This window comes from Astyanax mexicanus, chromosome 1, assembly GCF_023375975.1.
Source record: "Astyanax mexicanus isolate ESR-SI-001 chromosome 1, AstMex3_surface, whole genome shotgun sequence".
NCBI lineage: Eukaryota > Metazoa > Chordata > Actinopteri > Characiformes > Acestrorhamphidae > Astyanax > Astyanax mexicanus.
Window position 1 is genome coordinate 45,417,015 of NC_064408.1, and position 16,069 is coordinate 45,433,083.

Genomic DNA, 16,069 nt, shown 5'->3' on the forward strand with positions numbered 1-16,069 from the left:
TCAAAAAATACGTTCAAATCATACCTCAAGCTACAGTATTAATATATTTAAAAGGGTTGTAGTAACTGCTCTATTTTACTGGGATAAAAACACTCATACAGTAGAAACAGAAGCAGGAGGTGTTCTGATTTCTCTGCAGGATGGAGCTAGACCACAGTTTGACTCTCTTCTTTGACGGTTCTGTTCCGCATGGCGCTCCGCAGCGCCCTCTAGTGGTATGGCGGTATGAAAGAAACACATACTGGTTCTAGTTCCCCCTGTGGTATACCGAATGAAACCGTTATACCGCCCAGCACTAATTCGAATTAACCAAATTAATTGTAAAAAAAATAAATAAAAATAATCACCCAGCACTAGCTCCACCATGAAAGATGGTAATATTTTATTAGGACAGTATACCTTAAATGCCTTGTAGATACTTACTATTACTAAAAAACATCCTATTTTTTTGGAGAGTGTACTCAATGACATCTTAGCCAGTAAGAACAACAAACAAAAATCAATGATAACAAAAACAATGATGGAGAGATTAGTCAAGTGGAGTGTTCATTATTGAGGGAGTTTATTGAAATGTAGTCCAGACATGAGAGGTCCAACAATGAGCATACAGGGTGCGGGAAAAACATAACCGTGGATACAGAGCTCACTTCTCGATGCACTGATAGTGTTGATTTACTGACTTTATTAATCCAGTACAGAGAAATTAAAGCAAAATTCCACTGCTATTTATTTGTATTATTCTAAGTGAAATGCCCATAACACTGCACATTAGTGCACAGTTTGGTTTGAGATATTCTTCCTTTAAGCAAAAGATTATTTATATTATTTTCTTGTCACAAGTCAATTAAAGTCAATTATTCCTACTTTCTTTCCATTTTAGACTTCTCACACATTTAAGTAAAGTTCAGAAGGTTTAGGAATAAGCTTCATTTTGTGTGTTTTTACTTGTAGTAACAGCTAAATTAAGCCAAGCTGCCTCTTGCTGTGAATAAATATAACCAACAGTTCGGACAGGTGCTCTTTTCCTATAAATGTGAAAAAGGTCCACGGACAGTGTTCATATCAGCACACATGGTGTCAGAACGTCTGACGTGAGAGAGGGTCACGCTACACAATAATCATCAGTTCTTCTGTACATGCTCGCAGTGCAAGATTCAGTAAACAGAGTATTATTACATACATTAACCAACAGCTCATACACACCACGTCTCCACACATTCTGCAGGACCACACAAGCAGACTGTTGCTTTCTTAAATAGGAAATAATAATGCTTATTTCAGCCATTAAAGTTCATCATCTCTCTTTTGTCCACATTCACACAGTCTGATCAGCCTCTCAGTAAACAGCACCATCAGGATTCTCAGCCTTGTTAAAACACACTCACACACCCTTAAATCGTAAGCCGTTCTGTGTTTCATAAAATATTGCTGGTTGTCGAGCCTTGATTTCTCTCATAAATCGCAAAAAACATGGTCCTTTGATACATGGCAACCAGTTATTGGCCATTTCTGGCGTTTAGAAGTCCACTGATCTGCCCATGCCCCGCACACAAATGCATTCTTTTGCAGCAATGGTCGAAAAAAAAATACTATCTACAAAGGTTATAAAAAAAAAAATTAAGAAAGAAAGAAAGAAAAAAAGAAGAGAAAAAAGAAATTGAGGGAGAGAGAGACAACAAAAAAAGAACAGAATAAAGCAATAGAAATAAAAAAGGAAAAAGAAAGAAATAAAGTTAAAGAGCAAAAAAAAAGAGAAAAGTAAGAAAAAAGAAAGAATGGAAAAAAGGGGAAAAGGTGTCAGAAAAAGAGAATGACAAAGATTTTCAAAAAGCAAGAGGGAAAAAAGAAAGTAAGCAAAAGGGAAAACAGAATGCAATGGGAAAGAAAGAAATAAAGAAAAAAAGTGAGCAAAAATGACAAAAAGAAAGAAAAAGATAAAGAACGAAAGAAGGGAAGGGGAGAAAGAGTGAAGAAACAAAAAAGAAAAGGCAAAAGCAAAGGAAAGAAATTAAGAAATGTAAAGCGCAAAAACAGAAAAGTAAGAAAACAGAAAGTCAGAAATAAAGGGTGAAAATGTGTCAGAAAAGGACAGAGAAGGAGGTAAAAAGATGAAGTAAACTAGAAAAAGAGAATGAATTACAAAAATATTTTCAAAAAGTAAGAGGGGGGAAAAATGAAAGCAAGCAAAAGGGAAAACAGAATGCAATGGGAAAGAAAGAAATAAAACAATAGAAATAAATTTAAAGAACAAAACAGTACAACCGTACAAAAGAAAGACATACAAAAGGAAAGAATGAAACAAAGTAATAAAACCCGAAAAAACTGAACGTTAAAGAAGTGAATGAAAAGGAAATCAAAAGAGAAGGTGGGTTAATAAAAAATACAGCCATATGTATAAAAAGACACATTGTGGGCAGAGTATGGGACACATCAGCTGACTGCAGGTCAAGCGCTCGGGTCAGGAGAAAGAAACGGTCATTTCTGCAGGTCCAGGCAGCGGCTGCGTTTCTGAGACTATTTGTTTTGCTCTGCTGATCTTAGAGGAGTTTAACAGTGAATATTTAAAGCTTTTTATTCTAATCACTGCAGCTCCACAGAGCCAAAACACAGAGCAGACCACCGCTCTTCTGCTGCTGCTGCTGCTGCTGCTGCTAAATTGGGAGCTAATAAGTGTCAAATGTGTAATGGTGAAGGCCAGGCACATGTTAACTGGTCTTCAATATTCATCATCCAGCTCACATAATTGCAGAGAAGTTGGCCTCGGCTTGGCACCACGTTCGAGTGCAACAAAAAAAATGTATATATTATAATAATAATAAAAATAATAATAATACCCTAAAACAGAAACAAGCTATGATCCAATTAGGTGACTTTAAATGTCATATTGCACAAAAGTCAGAGATTCTTTGAGTGCAGTGATGAAGTTCATGTGCAGCGTTAACAGTTTCCACCTCTCACTTTAATAAACATGAGATGAAAGAGTTTCAGAGCAGGACTGGTGCTGATCGCTGGCCTTTAACAACGTCCAGAACTTAGCACTTCACAATAAACATCTGTTTGGTGGTGCAGATAATATTTTTTCTATATTCTTATAGAGGAATTAAGCTAATTAAAACAAATCTATGTAATTAAAAGTTGGGATGCATTCAGAAAGGGTTTGCTATGAATATGAACACATTTATTACACATTATTTTGCATTGATTTAACCAATAACACACGAGAGGGAGTGCTATAGCATGAACCTCGAGTGTATTATTGGGATTACACCACAGTTCCATTGTCACTGTTGACGGAAATATTTTGAGTTAAAGAGAAGAGAAAATACAATCTGTTAGGTTACAAAAACTCTGTGAGTTAAAATAGTTCCATTGCTGCTCTGTTTGTAGCTGCGCTGTTTGGCTTGTAAGAGCTGCATCGTTGCTAGGTTACCTGTATGTGGCGAAGAAATACATGGAGAGTTTTGGTTTCAGTGCATTACCGGCTGATAATGGTACTCATAGAACGCCTCTCAGCCAATCACACTGCACGGTCGGAACTAACTGTGGTATAATAGGCAATATATACATGGCTATACCTATTTATAAAAATGTATAATAGCCATTAAAAAGGCATGTATATGTATATTATGCTTTATAAATTGTGATGATAATGTTTCATAAGATGTTTATAATATGTTATAGCTCAATACCAAGAAAAGGTTGCACAGTGTAAAAATAGGCAGTACTAAAGCTGCCTGCTAAACCAAGCTATAAATACATTTGACCACTAATAAATGATATAGTCCTTATTCTGAATATTATAATTACAGTAATTTATGTATTATGTATTGTTTTTATTACGTATTTAAGTATTATAACATGTCTTTGTACACTCTGAGTAAAGTGACCAAATTTGATCATGGGAAGAGATTAGATATCTGATATTCTTCCCCAGGTGTACAATTTACAGCTTATGACGTATTATGATCACAAATCTTATAACATAATATACATGACTATAATACTTTAAGCAGTTTTATTAGGCTAATGCCTTATGAATGCAGTATAATGTGCAATAATTGTGCTCATAGAGTTTTTTTTACACATGACAGGGAGTGAAGGAGAGACTGATGCTAAGATAAACTTTTCTCTCAGATTCTTGTGATCATGTCTAAGTTCTGGAAGGACAGAATATTAAGGAATGTTGAGGGACAGCAGCAGGGAATGTGAAAGCCTGGCACCTGTGCTGTAAAAGATGTTGAACGAAGATGGACAGCTTGGTGTAAAGAGAGAGGGATGTTGCCTGTCCAGATTTCTTCAGTGTCTTTTGGTTTTAGAGTTTTTTACCTGAACACTAAAGACTCTAGATCCAGCGGAGTGTGTATGGTTCAGGCTGAGACAGGCAGAGACGTCCTGCAGGTGATCTTCTGATCTTCAGAAGAGACTTGGAGATGGAGATGATCAGGAAACCAGAAAAGTCCTTTCTCACAGAAACACGCAAACACACACACATTCACTCACACTGTAGAGTTCAGACGTCAGTTTACAGTTCAGGCAGTCTGTTCACACGTTACAGGCAGAGTCATTTAGGCCAGTCCACTCGAGCAAAGAACGGGTGAGACTTTATATCCTCCACTCCGGCCACGCCTGCCCCCAGCCTCTCCACCGGGTTATACTGCAACAACTGCACACACACACACACACACACACACACACACACACACACACACACACACACACACACACACACAGAAACAGCATGAGCATCAAATAGAGATAATTATATTCAAAGGAATAGGAATTATAGTCAAAAAAGTAAGTAACATTTGACAAAAAGAGAAAAGAAAGAAAGAAAGACAGAAAGAAAGAGCAGGGAAATGTTTACATTTAAATGAGAGAGAGATCTAGAAATTCAAAATAAAAATTAAAATAAAAAAATCTAAATGAAAAACAGAAAAAGAAAGAACCAAAAAAAGAGATAAAGATGGGCTAAGAGAAGAGGGGGGGAAAGGGGAAAAGAGAAGAAAAAACAACAAAAAATGAGAAGTAGAAAAAGAAAGTACACATAAAAGAAAGGGCAAAAAAGAGAATGTATGATGAAAAGGTCAGATAGAAAGAAAGAAAAAGAAAGAAAGAAAGAAATGGTAGGAAGCAAAAAAGAAAAGGAAAAAGCAATGGAAGGAAAAGGTAAAAGATTAAAAAACAGAAAAGCAAGGAAAAAAAAGAAAAAAAAAACAGATCACAAATTCTCACAGATGAGAAAAAAGGAGGTAAAAAGAAAAACGAAAAAAAAAAAAAACGAAAAAAGGAGAAAGAATTTAAATAAGAAAGAAAAAAGAAAATACAAAGGTGAGGAGAGTAAGAGAGGGAGATAGGGAGAGAGAAAAATAAGAGAAAACGAGAGAAAGCCAAAAATAAACAGGAAAAGAAATTTAAAGGTAAATTAAAACAATCTACATGAACCAAAGAAAGAACCAAAAAAAAGAGAATGGAAAAGAGAAGGAAAGCAAAACAAGAGAAGTAGAAAAAGGAACAGAGAAAAAATAACAAGGAACAAAAGAAAGAAAGAAAGAAAGAAAGATGGTGAGAAAGGTAGGAAGCAAAAAGAAAAGGAAAAAGAAATCAAATAAAAATGGTAAAAGAGCAAAAAAACAACAGAAAAACATAGAACAAGAAAAAAACAAAGGTGAGCAGATGAGAAGAAAGAAGAAAAAAAGTAAAAAGAAAAACAGGAAAAATGGAAAGGAGAAAGAATTACAAAAAGAAGAAAGACAGAAAATACAAAGGTGAGCAGGCGAGGAGAGTAAGAGAGAGGGAGAGAAGGAGAGAGTGAAATAAAAGAGTTAAGGTGAAATAAACAGAAAATAAACAAAAAGGGCAAGAAAAAAAACTAAAAAAGAAATCAAAAGAAAGACAAGAGAGAGAGAGAGGAAGAAGAGAAGGAAAGAGGGAGTTAAGATAAGCAGAGTGAGGCAGTGGGAGTCTGATAAGAGCAGTCGGTCATTAGTCTGTTCAAACTAGCGACTCCTATCACTGATCAGCACACTGATACTGCTGCTCTCTGTATCTATGCTAAAGAGACCAAACAACAACAACAACAACAACAACAGGACAATCTCAGACTATTCATTGGTCAGTTAATGTGTACCTGCTCCAGCAGAGACCTGGCCTCCTCCGACACGAAATCCGGAATGTTTAGAGAAGTGTGTCTGCTGATCCCTGCAGGATGGCACTGATGGAGAGACTACACAAACACACAGAAAAATTACACACTATTAATATAATAATACAATAATATAATTACAAATTAATATTACAGCCCGTCCTACAACACGGTTCCACAGAAACCTCCAGAAACACACAGGCAGGCCAGCAATGACAGCTGTAGGATCTGCTGAATGGTACAGGGCTGAACTTGAGATGTAAATGAGATGTTCAGTAAATAGCCACATTTGCATAATATACCACAACCTGATAATCCATTAATAATTTAACAGACTAACAGCTCAATCAGAATAGAATATTTCAATGTATACATTACAATCACAACAAAGTAGTCCATTTGATGCTATTCTGAATACAATTTCTAATCTAATTTCTATCTTGGTAAAAATAATTTGTTCAATAAAAGAACAACAGCCAAGTAAACACCTGTATCCAATTACAGGCTAAAGTATGTTCTGTGCTCAAAAAGTTGGTACTCAGCTTGTAAAAGACAGCAGTAACATGCAATATACAGTATTATACCACAGTTAGTTGGTGATGATACACTGTGTCAGCTGTAAAGTTTGGTGGAGGAGGGAAAATGCTTAGGGGTTGATTTTAAGGAGCTAGTGTAGGTTTCAAATTTAGAATTCCAAAACATTTTGGACAAGTGTTTTCATGTTCAAAATAATTTTAGGAAGACTTGTTTCTATTCCAGCATAGCTGTGCCCCAGTGTACAAAGAGAAACCCATAATGGTAAGACTGGGTGAGTTTGGTATGTATGAAATTGACTGGCTCTCACAGAGCCTGGATATCAAGCTCATGAAACAACTTTCACATGAACTAGAATGGAGAATGAGAGTCAAAGATCAGTATCTAACCTCACAAATGCTAAAATTCCCACAGACACACTCTAAAATCTTGAAGAAAGCCTGTTATAAAAGCTCCTGTGGGTGTCCACAGGGTGTCCGCACACTAAAAAGCCTGAGTCATGCCCATCACATGCGTTTAAAGTACCTAAACTGGCTAATTAAAATGAATATTTGGATACTTCTGGACATGTAATGTTTCTATTGGATCGTGAGTAGCCTCACAAAATCGCTGCATTACAACTAATAGTTTATCTGTCATCTCCAACTATTAAAGTCCCTGTTAGCTATTTTTGAGCAAAACAACTCCAGTTCTGGATCTGGTTTCATTCAGGCTTATAAAGAGCTTGGTGATTTTCATTTTCAGTGAACCAGCCCACATTTGCACCAGTTTCATTGGAATGTATTGGAATGCATCAACAACAGAGGGAGTTCAGCTGGTGCTGAAAAACCTACTATTCTTTGGTTCCAGCTGGAAATTTACTATCAGGCTCCAGAACCTATTTTTACTGGTGGAAATGCACCGAATGCTTCAAAATTAAGTGTGCAAACCGAAGGAAGCCCATTCCACGCTGGTGGAAAATCGCTATATGTGTGTGTGCGCGTGTATGTGTGTCTCTCAAGGGGCCAGGAGTGAGTTCACTGGCAATAAGTTACAAATTATGTTTGTATTATAGTTAAAAAGCTGCTTGAGGGTGAAAAGGATAATGATAATGGCCTGTGTGTGTGTGTGTGTGTGTGTGTGTGTGTGTGTGTGTGTGTGTGTGTGTGTCTGTGTACGTTCTGTTTGATCATGCTAAAAAAGAATGTCTCTTCTCCCACTGCCAGTCATAGCTGCAGGCAACACTACTCCTCACACAAACGTGTGTGTATGTGTGTGTGTGTGTGTGTGTGTGTGTGTATGTGCATGTGCATGTAAAGAAAGCAACAGTGTTTATGTAGTGGTCTAGATCATTAATACCCTATACCTAATCTTCATCCTAATTTTATTCATGAATCTCAAAATCCAAACGAAAACTTCTCAACATTACATAAACCTAACCCCAATTTCAATTTTATTTTTTTTCTTAAGGGGGAAGATTTTCCTTACCCTCAGACATTTCACTTAAGTAAAGAAAAACAATAAGGGATTTACTGCTGTAATTAAACTTTTTCCAGATAACGATGCATTAACATTCATAAACATTCATTAATCACAGCTGTTTTAACCAATGTTTTTAATAACCGCTTTTAACCAATTAAAAAATGTAAGTACAGAAGATACTAGATCGGTCAAACTGTCAATAGCGAGAGGCAGACACACCCTTCCTTTTCTGACTGCACTCACACAGACATGACCACATAAACTTAGATTTTTCTTCTTTTACTTTTAGTTTATTCCTGTTTCTGAACTTCTGTATTTACCATATTTATCTGAAACTTAATGAAATGTAGGCTATATAGTTTTATATTAATCTAAAATATTCATATTGTCAGTTGTATGTCTCTACCAGTGGCATAAAACACATTAAGTGAAATTGCCCCTTAAGATTGCTCTTAACCACCCCTTAAATACATAAAAAAATTATGCAGCATAAATACGTATGCTGCATAAAAATGTTATATTATCTTATAAGAAATCATCAAAAACCTGAATTTCAAAGTTAACGTTTTTTTTCCGTTTTAATAATTTATGGGAGAGTTTACCTTAACACCTGAACAAACAAATGACTTTGAGACTGATAAGCCATACAGCCTACATATAATCCTTTATCAGGCAAGTACTTTAAATATGTTAAATTCAAACATTTAGAATAAGAATAAACCCAACGTAAAGTGGGGGCAAACATTTCTTTACACTTTCATGTTTGAGTGATTGTTGAATGAGAGAGAGAGAGAGAGATAGAGAGAGAGAGAGAGAGAGAGAGAGAGAGTGAAAAATCTGCCTTTAATTTTTTTAATTGGAGGATATTATAAGATTATTGCAAAATCGATAGACTTAGTAACCCTGGCTTTCTAAACAGCGATGTTCAGTGAATGTTTCTTTTTCTTCATGAGTCGTTGTTATGGTTACAGTGGACCGTCACTGAAGTAAACCCTCCGTCACTGCAGTAAATTCATTACCATTTTCCCCTAGTTCAGTGAAACGTCTAAGGGATTTTATGGAAGACACTTAAGTCATTATTTTATGTAAGGGGAAAATCTTAAATTCTTTGAGTCTTAAACTGAAGGGAACAATAAAGGTGTTTCATGCAACCTGACACTGGTACTTTTTCTGCATCACACTTATCTTTAAGGGATTGTTACGGGTAATCTTTTTAGGGAAATATTTTACTTACGGTGTTTTTTCTTTCATCGATGAGCTAAACCAAACTTTAGCATCTACCTGAACTATAGTGTGCAGATGTGCTTGTATTACTCAATATAAAGAACAGCAATATTGAGTAAAATTGGACTAAAAATGAGAGCCTTGCTTTGGTAGAAGTTGAAAACTATGGCGACGTTTCCCAGACAGGGATTAAGCCTACTAATAGATTTTATTTTCCTTATAACAGGAAATCTCCATTCCAAACACTGTAGCCCAAAAGCTTAGTGCAATCTGGGAAACTGCCTCTATCAGTACATGTGGGATCTAGCTGTCAAACAGTTTGGGAAGCCCTGCATTGACGTATTAATTACAGTTAAAACATGTTTCCCTTCCCCATTTCAGAGATCTTATGTTGTGTTACGACAGCAGTGCGTTTACAGAGGAAAACCAGATCCCCTTACCTTTCCAGTCAGAAGCTCATAGAGAACCGCTCCCAAACTCCACCAATCACAGGCTGCCGTCTCTTCAGAAATCCCGCCCACCTCTGGGAGATTGACAGACAGAGACAGTGAGAGTGAGAGAGAGTAATAACGGTTAGAGACAGTTTTACAAATGAAAGCGGACACATTTCACTGGAAAACCATTTCTCTTTTCTGGAGTGTCTGTTTCCTGCTTCTTAAGAAAGGAATATGTAAATCAGGAACATGGCTTGAACACACACACACAAAAAGACACACACACAGACACACACACACACAGAAACAAAAAGACACTCACAAACACATGAAGAGGAACAGAAGGCCTTGTTTTGTAAAGCAGGTGATTTACATAATAAAACGGTCAACTACTACACTCCACACCCCCCCTCCACACACACACACACCCACACACACACAGCAAAACAATTTGCAAGGCCAGACCTCCGTATGCCTGACCTTAGCATTCAGACAACGCTGGACAAATGCTTTAAAAGCAGACTGAACCCGAAAGCACACAGAAAGAGTTTAATTAAATCTAAATCATTCTTCATTATGTTTTCCACTGTCTATACATTTACATGCACCTGAATGTTCTGCTCCACATGACCTTTGCTTCATTACAGCCCAAGCCCTGAACAAACACACAGGCCGCAGGTCAACCGCACACTGACCCCCGCATCCTAGGTACGCTGTACATTAAAGCAGCAGCAAAGAATAAAACACCTGTCACTTTATCTCAACAGAAAGACAATCAGACAAGACAGGTTCAGTGTCTGAAAGCTGTTTCTATGGGTTTATTTAGTTGACAACACATAAAACCTTACGCTCCACCAATTAACCTATCCAAAATGCATATCTACATCATCCAGAACTAAAAAGCCTTAAACCTACAGACTAGGTTAAACTGAACCCAGCTCTGTCCCCAACCTTATAAAATCTCTATCTGCAAACTTAACAAATCTTTGTCTCCAAAAGTCCATAAATCTCTCTACACAAACCTAGTAAAATTCTGTCCCCCAATTCAACAAATCTCTCTCTCCAAACTTGACAAAACTATGTACCCAAAAACTCAACAAAACTGTCTCGAAACTCAAAAATTTAACCAAACTTGGTCTCCAAAACTCAGCAAAAAATGTACACATACCCAATGAAATTCTGTACTTCACATCAAAAAAGCTCTGTCCCAAAATTCAGCAAAATTCTGTCCGATTTCACAATATTCTGTCAGAAAACTCAATCAAAACTCTAAAGTCCAAGCTCCAAAACAACAAAATTCTGTGTCTAATCTCTTCAAACTCTGTCCGCAAACTAAAAAAAAATCTTTCCCTAAACTTGACAAAACTCTTTCCACCAAACCTGACAAAACTCTGATTTGCAGAAGGGGTACCCACTATATTCACTGCATGCCACTGCTCAAACATGACAAAACTCTTTCCTCAAACCTGACAAAACTCTTTCCTAAAAGTTGACAAAATTCTTCCCTTAAACTTGACAAAACTCTTTCCTCAAACTTGACAAAACTCCTCTCAAACTTGACAAAACTCTTTCCCCAAACTTAACAAAACTCTTTCCCCAAACCTGAAAAAACTCATTCTTCAAACTTGACAAATTTCTTTCCCCAAACTTGACTAAACTCTTTCCCCAATTAAAAAAAAACTTTCCCACCTAACTTGACAAAACTCTTTCCCCAAACTTGAACTCTTTCCCCAAACTTGAGAAAAAATTACCACCAAACTTAACAAAACTCTTTCCCCAAACTTGACAAAACTTTTTCCCCAAACTTGACAAAACTTTTTCCCCAAACTTGAAAAAAACTCTTTCCCCAAATTCAACAAACTGTCAGGTTCAATCCCCAACTCAACAACTCAAAACTCTTTACTTAAACTTGACAAAACTCTTTCCCCAAATTTTACAAAACTTTCCCTAAACTCGACAAAACTCTTTCCTCAAACTCGACAAAACTCTTTCTTCAAACTTGACAAAGCTCTTCCACCAAACCTGACAAAACTCTTTTCAACCCCCAACTCAGCAAAATTCTGACCAAAATCTTGACATTCCTGTGCCCATTGTTGTTTTATTACAAAGTGTTACCAAAAAAAGAGGTATCGACACAAATATATTAAATAAAAGTAAATAAAAGCAGCGATACAGAAAAAAAGACTATGATCAAAAAAACTATTTGATCTATATTAGCAATGTAACAATGTAACAGAGCACAGGCAAAACGATTTGAAGACATGTTTTGTTAATAACAATAAATAAATCAAAGAGGGATGTCAGCGAGCTAATGAGATAAAACAGATTGCTAGCACTTCACATTGAATGATGTATCAACATGTGAGTTTGTCAGAGAAGTATACTGTAGGTGTACAGTTTCTGAACTCTTTTAAACATCAACAGAGTAGTTCACGTTTACAAAACATCAAATAGAGTCTTTAAAGATTTAGAGACTTTAAATCTCCACATAATTTGAGTCCCATAAGTCCCCCACCAGTCTGAAACTTAAAAGCAAAGGTCATGTACCATACAGGCCAAAAGTTTGGACAGACCTTCTGTTTTTCAATGCATTTTCTTTATTTTCTACTATTAACATTGTAGATTCTCACTGAAGGCATCAAAAATATGAATGAACACATGTGGATTTTTATGTACTTAATAAAAAAAGGTGAAATAACTGAAAACATGTTTTATATTCTAGTTTCTTCAAAATAGCCACCCTTTGCTCCGATTACTGCTTTACACACTCTTGGCATTTTCTCAATGAGCTTCAAGAGGTGTTCTCCTGAAATGGTTTTCCAAAAGTCTTGAAGGAGTTCCCAGAGGTGTTTAGCGCTTGTTGGCCCCTTTCCCTTCACTCGATTGGGATTGGGTTCAGGTCCGGTGACTGTGGAGGCCAGCTCATTTTTTTTATTAAGTACATAAAACTCATCATGTGTTCATTCATAGTTTTGATGCCTTCAGTGAGAATCTACAATGTAAATAGTCATGAAAATAAAGAAAACGCACTGAATGAGAAGGTGTGTCCAAACTTTTGGCCTGTACTGTATGTCTTATCAGATCCTCCGCATTTGAGAACAGGGGAAAACTGTAGAACTTGTCGAATGTTTTCCTCTAAACTACTCTCAGTTCTACAGAACGTCCTTGTTTTTTTTTTTGCTTCTGCACTTTGGAAGCACAGCGCTCTGAGTCAGTTGAGTTCCTCTCTGAAGGTGTCGTTGTCCTTCCTCTCTGGCCGAAGCTTGGGGCGGGCCCCCCCCCCCCCCTTACGCACACTCCCCTGAGACCATCCAGGGTTTCTGGGGGTGGAGAGTTAGACTGAGACTGACAGGGGGTTTAGCTCCAGTTCCAAGGCTTGAGGGCTTCAGCAGGGGGACCAGATGGCTCACCAGCTCCTCCAGCACAGAGTCAAGTAGAGCCACAGCCTGGAGCGAGGGGCCCAGCGTGGTCCACCCTCAGCCGCTCCGCCGCTCTCTTCCAGCCGGGGCGAGGCTGCTGAGGGTCAGGCTGAAAGCGCCCCGCAGCCCCCCGCTGCAACTGAGCAGCGCTGCTCCGTGAAAAAGACACGGCAGAGATGTTGTGACAGCGTTATCTAAAGGATCATCATCAAACAGACTCGCGCTGTACCTGTGTGTGTGTCTGAGATGGGGGGTGGCTCAGGGTGATGCTGGGCATGCACGCACACACACACACACAGACACACACACACACAAACACACAGAAGTCTCTCAGCAAGGTCGATTGTCATCACAAAGGATTAATGTCTACGAGACTCCAGGGAAGGAAACCATTATACCGCGCTGCAAACAAGAGGAGACAAGAGAAAGCGAGAGAGAGGGACGGAGGGAGAGAACGAAAGAGAGAAAGAGAGAGCGAGAGAACAAGGGAGAGAACTGGAAAGAGAGAGAAGTAAAGAGTACAGAGATAAGAGAGTTTAATAATAAGTACAAACTATTAAAACAGAAAACGTGTAAAGGTTCTCAACTCTCTGATTCCTTAAGGTTCACTGTAGTACTAATCAAACAGTCGCTAAACATTATTAAAGGTCTCATTTTATTTTTTATTTTTTTCATTAATTTTGAATGCCATGTGAGCCGTTTTTTGTGAATATCCTGCTCCAGTCTTCCTGTTTCACGCTGTTTTAGTTTTGTGGCCTTAAGGTTCCTTAAGGTTTACTATAGTGCTAATCAAACATGTCGCATGATTCTTAAAGTGGGTCCTTGCAGGAGGTCAGATTCTATTTTTTGGACATAAGACAAGAAATAAGGGTACCACTTATTTTTTTTGTTTATTACAGTTATTAATTAGGTTATAAATACTTTATAATAATATACCATTAATAAGCTGTTTTAGTTTTGTGGCCTTATGGTTCCTTAAGGTTCAACATAGTACTAATCAAACATGTCGCATGATTCTTAAAGTGGGTCCTTGCAGGAGGTCAGATTTTTTTTTAGAAATAAGACAAGAAATGAGGGCACTACTTTAATTAATTAATTTATTTTTAGTTTATCAGTTATTATTTGGGTTGTAAATACTTTATAATAATACATCATTAATAAGCAGTTACGACAGCAAGAACAGCAATAGTGATTCCACATTCATTTATACTACTGTTAAACCTCACATCTTTCTGAATGCTTATCTTACTTTGTCTGTTCCATCAGTCAGCAGCATTAAAAGCATATCTGTTGTTAACTTTAACTACCCAGATTAATTATTTATCCAATAATCATAACGTGGTCTATATTAACATAATTAATATATAGTAAGTATTCACAACCTAATTATTAACCATTATTAAACTCCCTTATACATTATTTATAAACTCTTTATAATGGAGTCTTAGTTTAAAGTGGCATCAAGTCAAGCTGTTCAAGTCAAGAGTTCTACAGTGTTCTAGTTATTACTGTAGGGCTACAAGGTGGTTGTTAGGGTTTATGCAATGTGCAGTAAGTCTGTGGGAATCCTGTGGGAAATTATTGTGCACCACACAAGAAGGGATCCAGACTGTGAAAGGTTTAAGGAACCCCTGCATTTCAGAAGCCAAACAGTCTTCTGATATTCATTGCCTTTTTTTTTTTTTTTTTTTTTTTTTACAATTGTTTGCCCCAATTGTTTTTTCTTTTTTCGAATTGCACCTTTCAAAGGCAAAAAAGGCCGTTTTACCTTTATTATTCTCCTCTAAACTGTCTTTCCATCCTTAGTGTATAATTCAACAATGTAGTTTTCCTGTGTCAATATTAAAACATTATTAAAGGGCTAATTTCATTGTTTTTAATGCATTTTGAATGCCATGCGAGCCGTTTTTGTGAAAAACATGCTCTGGTGCTCTTGTTTCAGGCTGTTTTAGTACGGTGGAGGAGTGTGCTGGGAGTATATGCCCAGGTAAGTGTTTTCAGCATGAGTTGATAACACCTAAAATTGTATTTGCACGCCTAAACACAACGAAAACATGTCCACAAATTAAAGTTGGACAGTACTCTGTGTACAACTGATTTAATGGCAGTCAAGTATGAAATACATAATATTAGGGCAGTCTAGTTGAAATTTCTACAAATTTGAAAGTAGTAAGAAGAATATTTCTACATACATTTATATTTACACACATTTCCCTCCTAAAAACTGTCTATTTGGGTGAGTAAAGCGCGTCTTTCATTTACAGTAAGCTTTGACTTCCAATATTTTCAACAGCATGGTTAGCAGCGCTTAGTGCTAGTAAATGCCGTCCCACAGCGCTACACTGAGGAACCCTGAGCGTTCCGATAACTCAGGGTGCTATCAGGTGGCGGTTCGTCCCATGTAACTTGTGTTAACATAGTAAACACGCAGACTACAGACTACTACTATACTGATATACTCGCCTCTGAATGCTTTAAGAGTTAGCGCTGTGGTTAGCGGCTAATGCTAATACTGCTCCAGCCTCGGTGCTGGAAAAAACTCACTGAATCTCCTTTATAATGCTGTACTTCAGCAGAGTGGCTTTACTGCTCCTTATAACCTAACTGGTAAAATTCAAACATAAAGTGCACCGGATTAAAAGATCCGTCCACACTGTCGATTTTTGTGAAAATTAAAGATTTTTTTATGCACCTTACAATCAGAAAAATGTGGTATAACATATAGTAATACAGTATTACAGAATTTATCCAATATATTAAAAATGACAATATCGTAACATCAAGTCTGCTAGTTACTTGTGTGCAATTTAATTTCATATTTAGTATTTCATCATACAGCATGCAGTCTTTTTGGT

The 16,069-nt window shown here is 37.1% G+C and overlaps 1 protein-coding gene across 1 annotated transcript in view; it reads right to left on the reverse strand.

Annotated features, from left to right (window-relative positions):
- Positions 1-540: 540 nt before the first annotated feature.
- Positions 541-16,069, reverse strand: part of rps6kc1 (ribosomal protein S6 kinase polypeptide 1) — a 59,729-nt gene continuing 44,200 nt past the window's right edge. The window contains exons 15-17 of the mRNA XM_007229959.4: positions 9,802-9,884; positions 6,128-6,223; positions 541-4,663 (exon numbers count right to left, since the gene is read on the reverse strand). Coding sequence (XP_007230021.3) covers positions 4,562-4,663; positions 6,128-6,223; positions 9,802-9,884 — 281 coding nt within the window. The 3' untranslated portion in view covers positions 541-4,561. The remainder of the gene's footprint in view (positions 4,664-6,127; positions 6,224-9,801; positions 9,885-16,069) is intronic.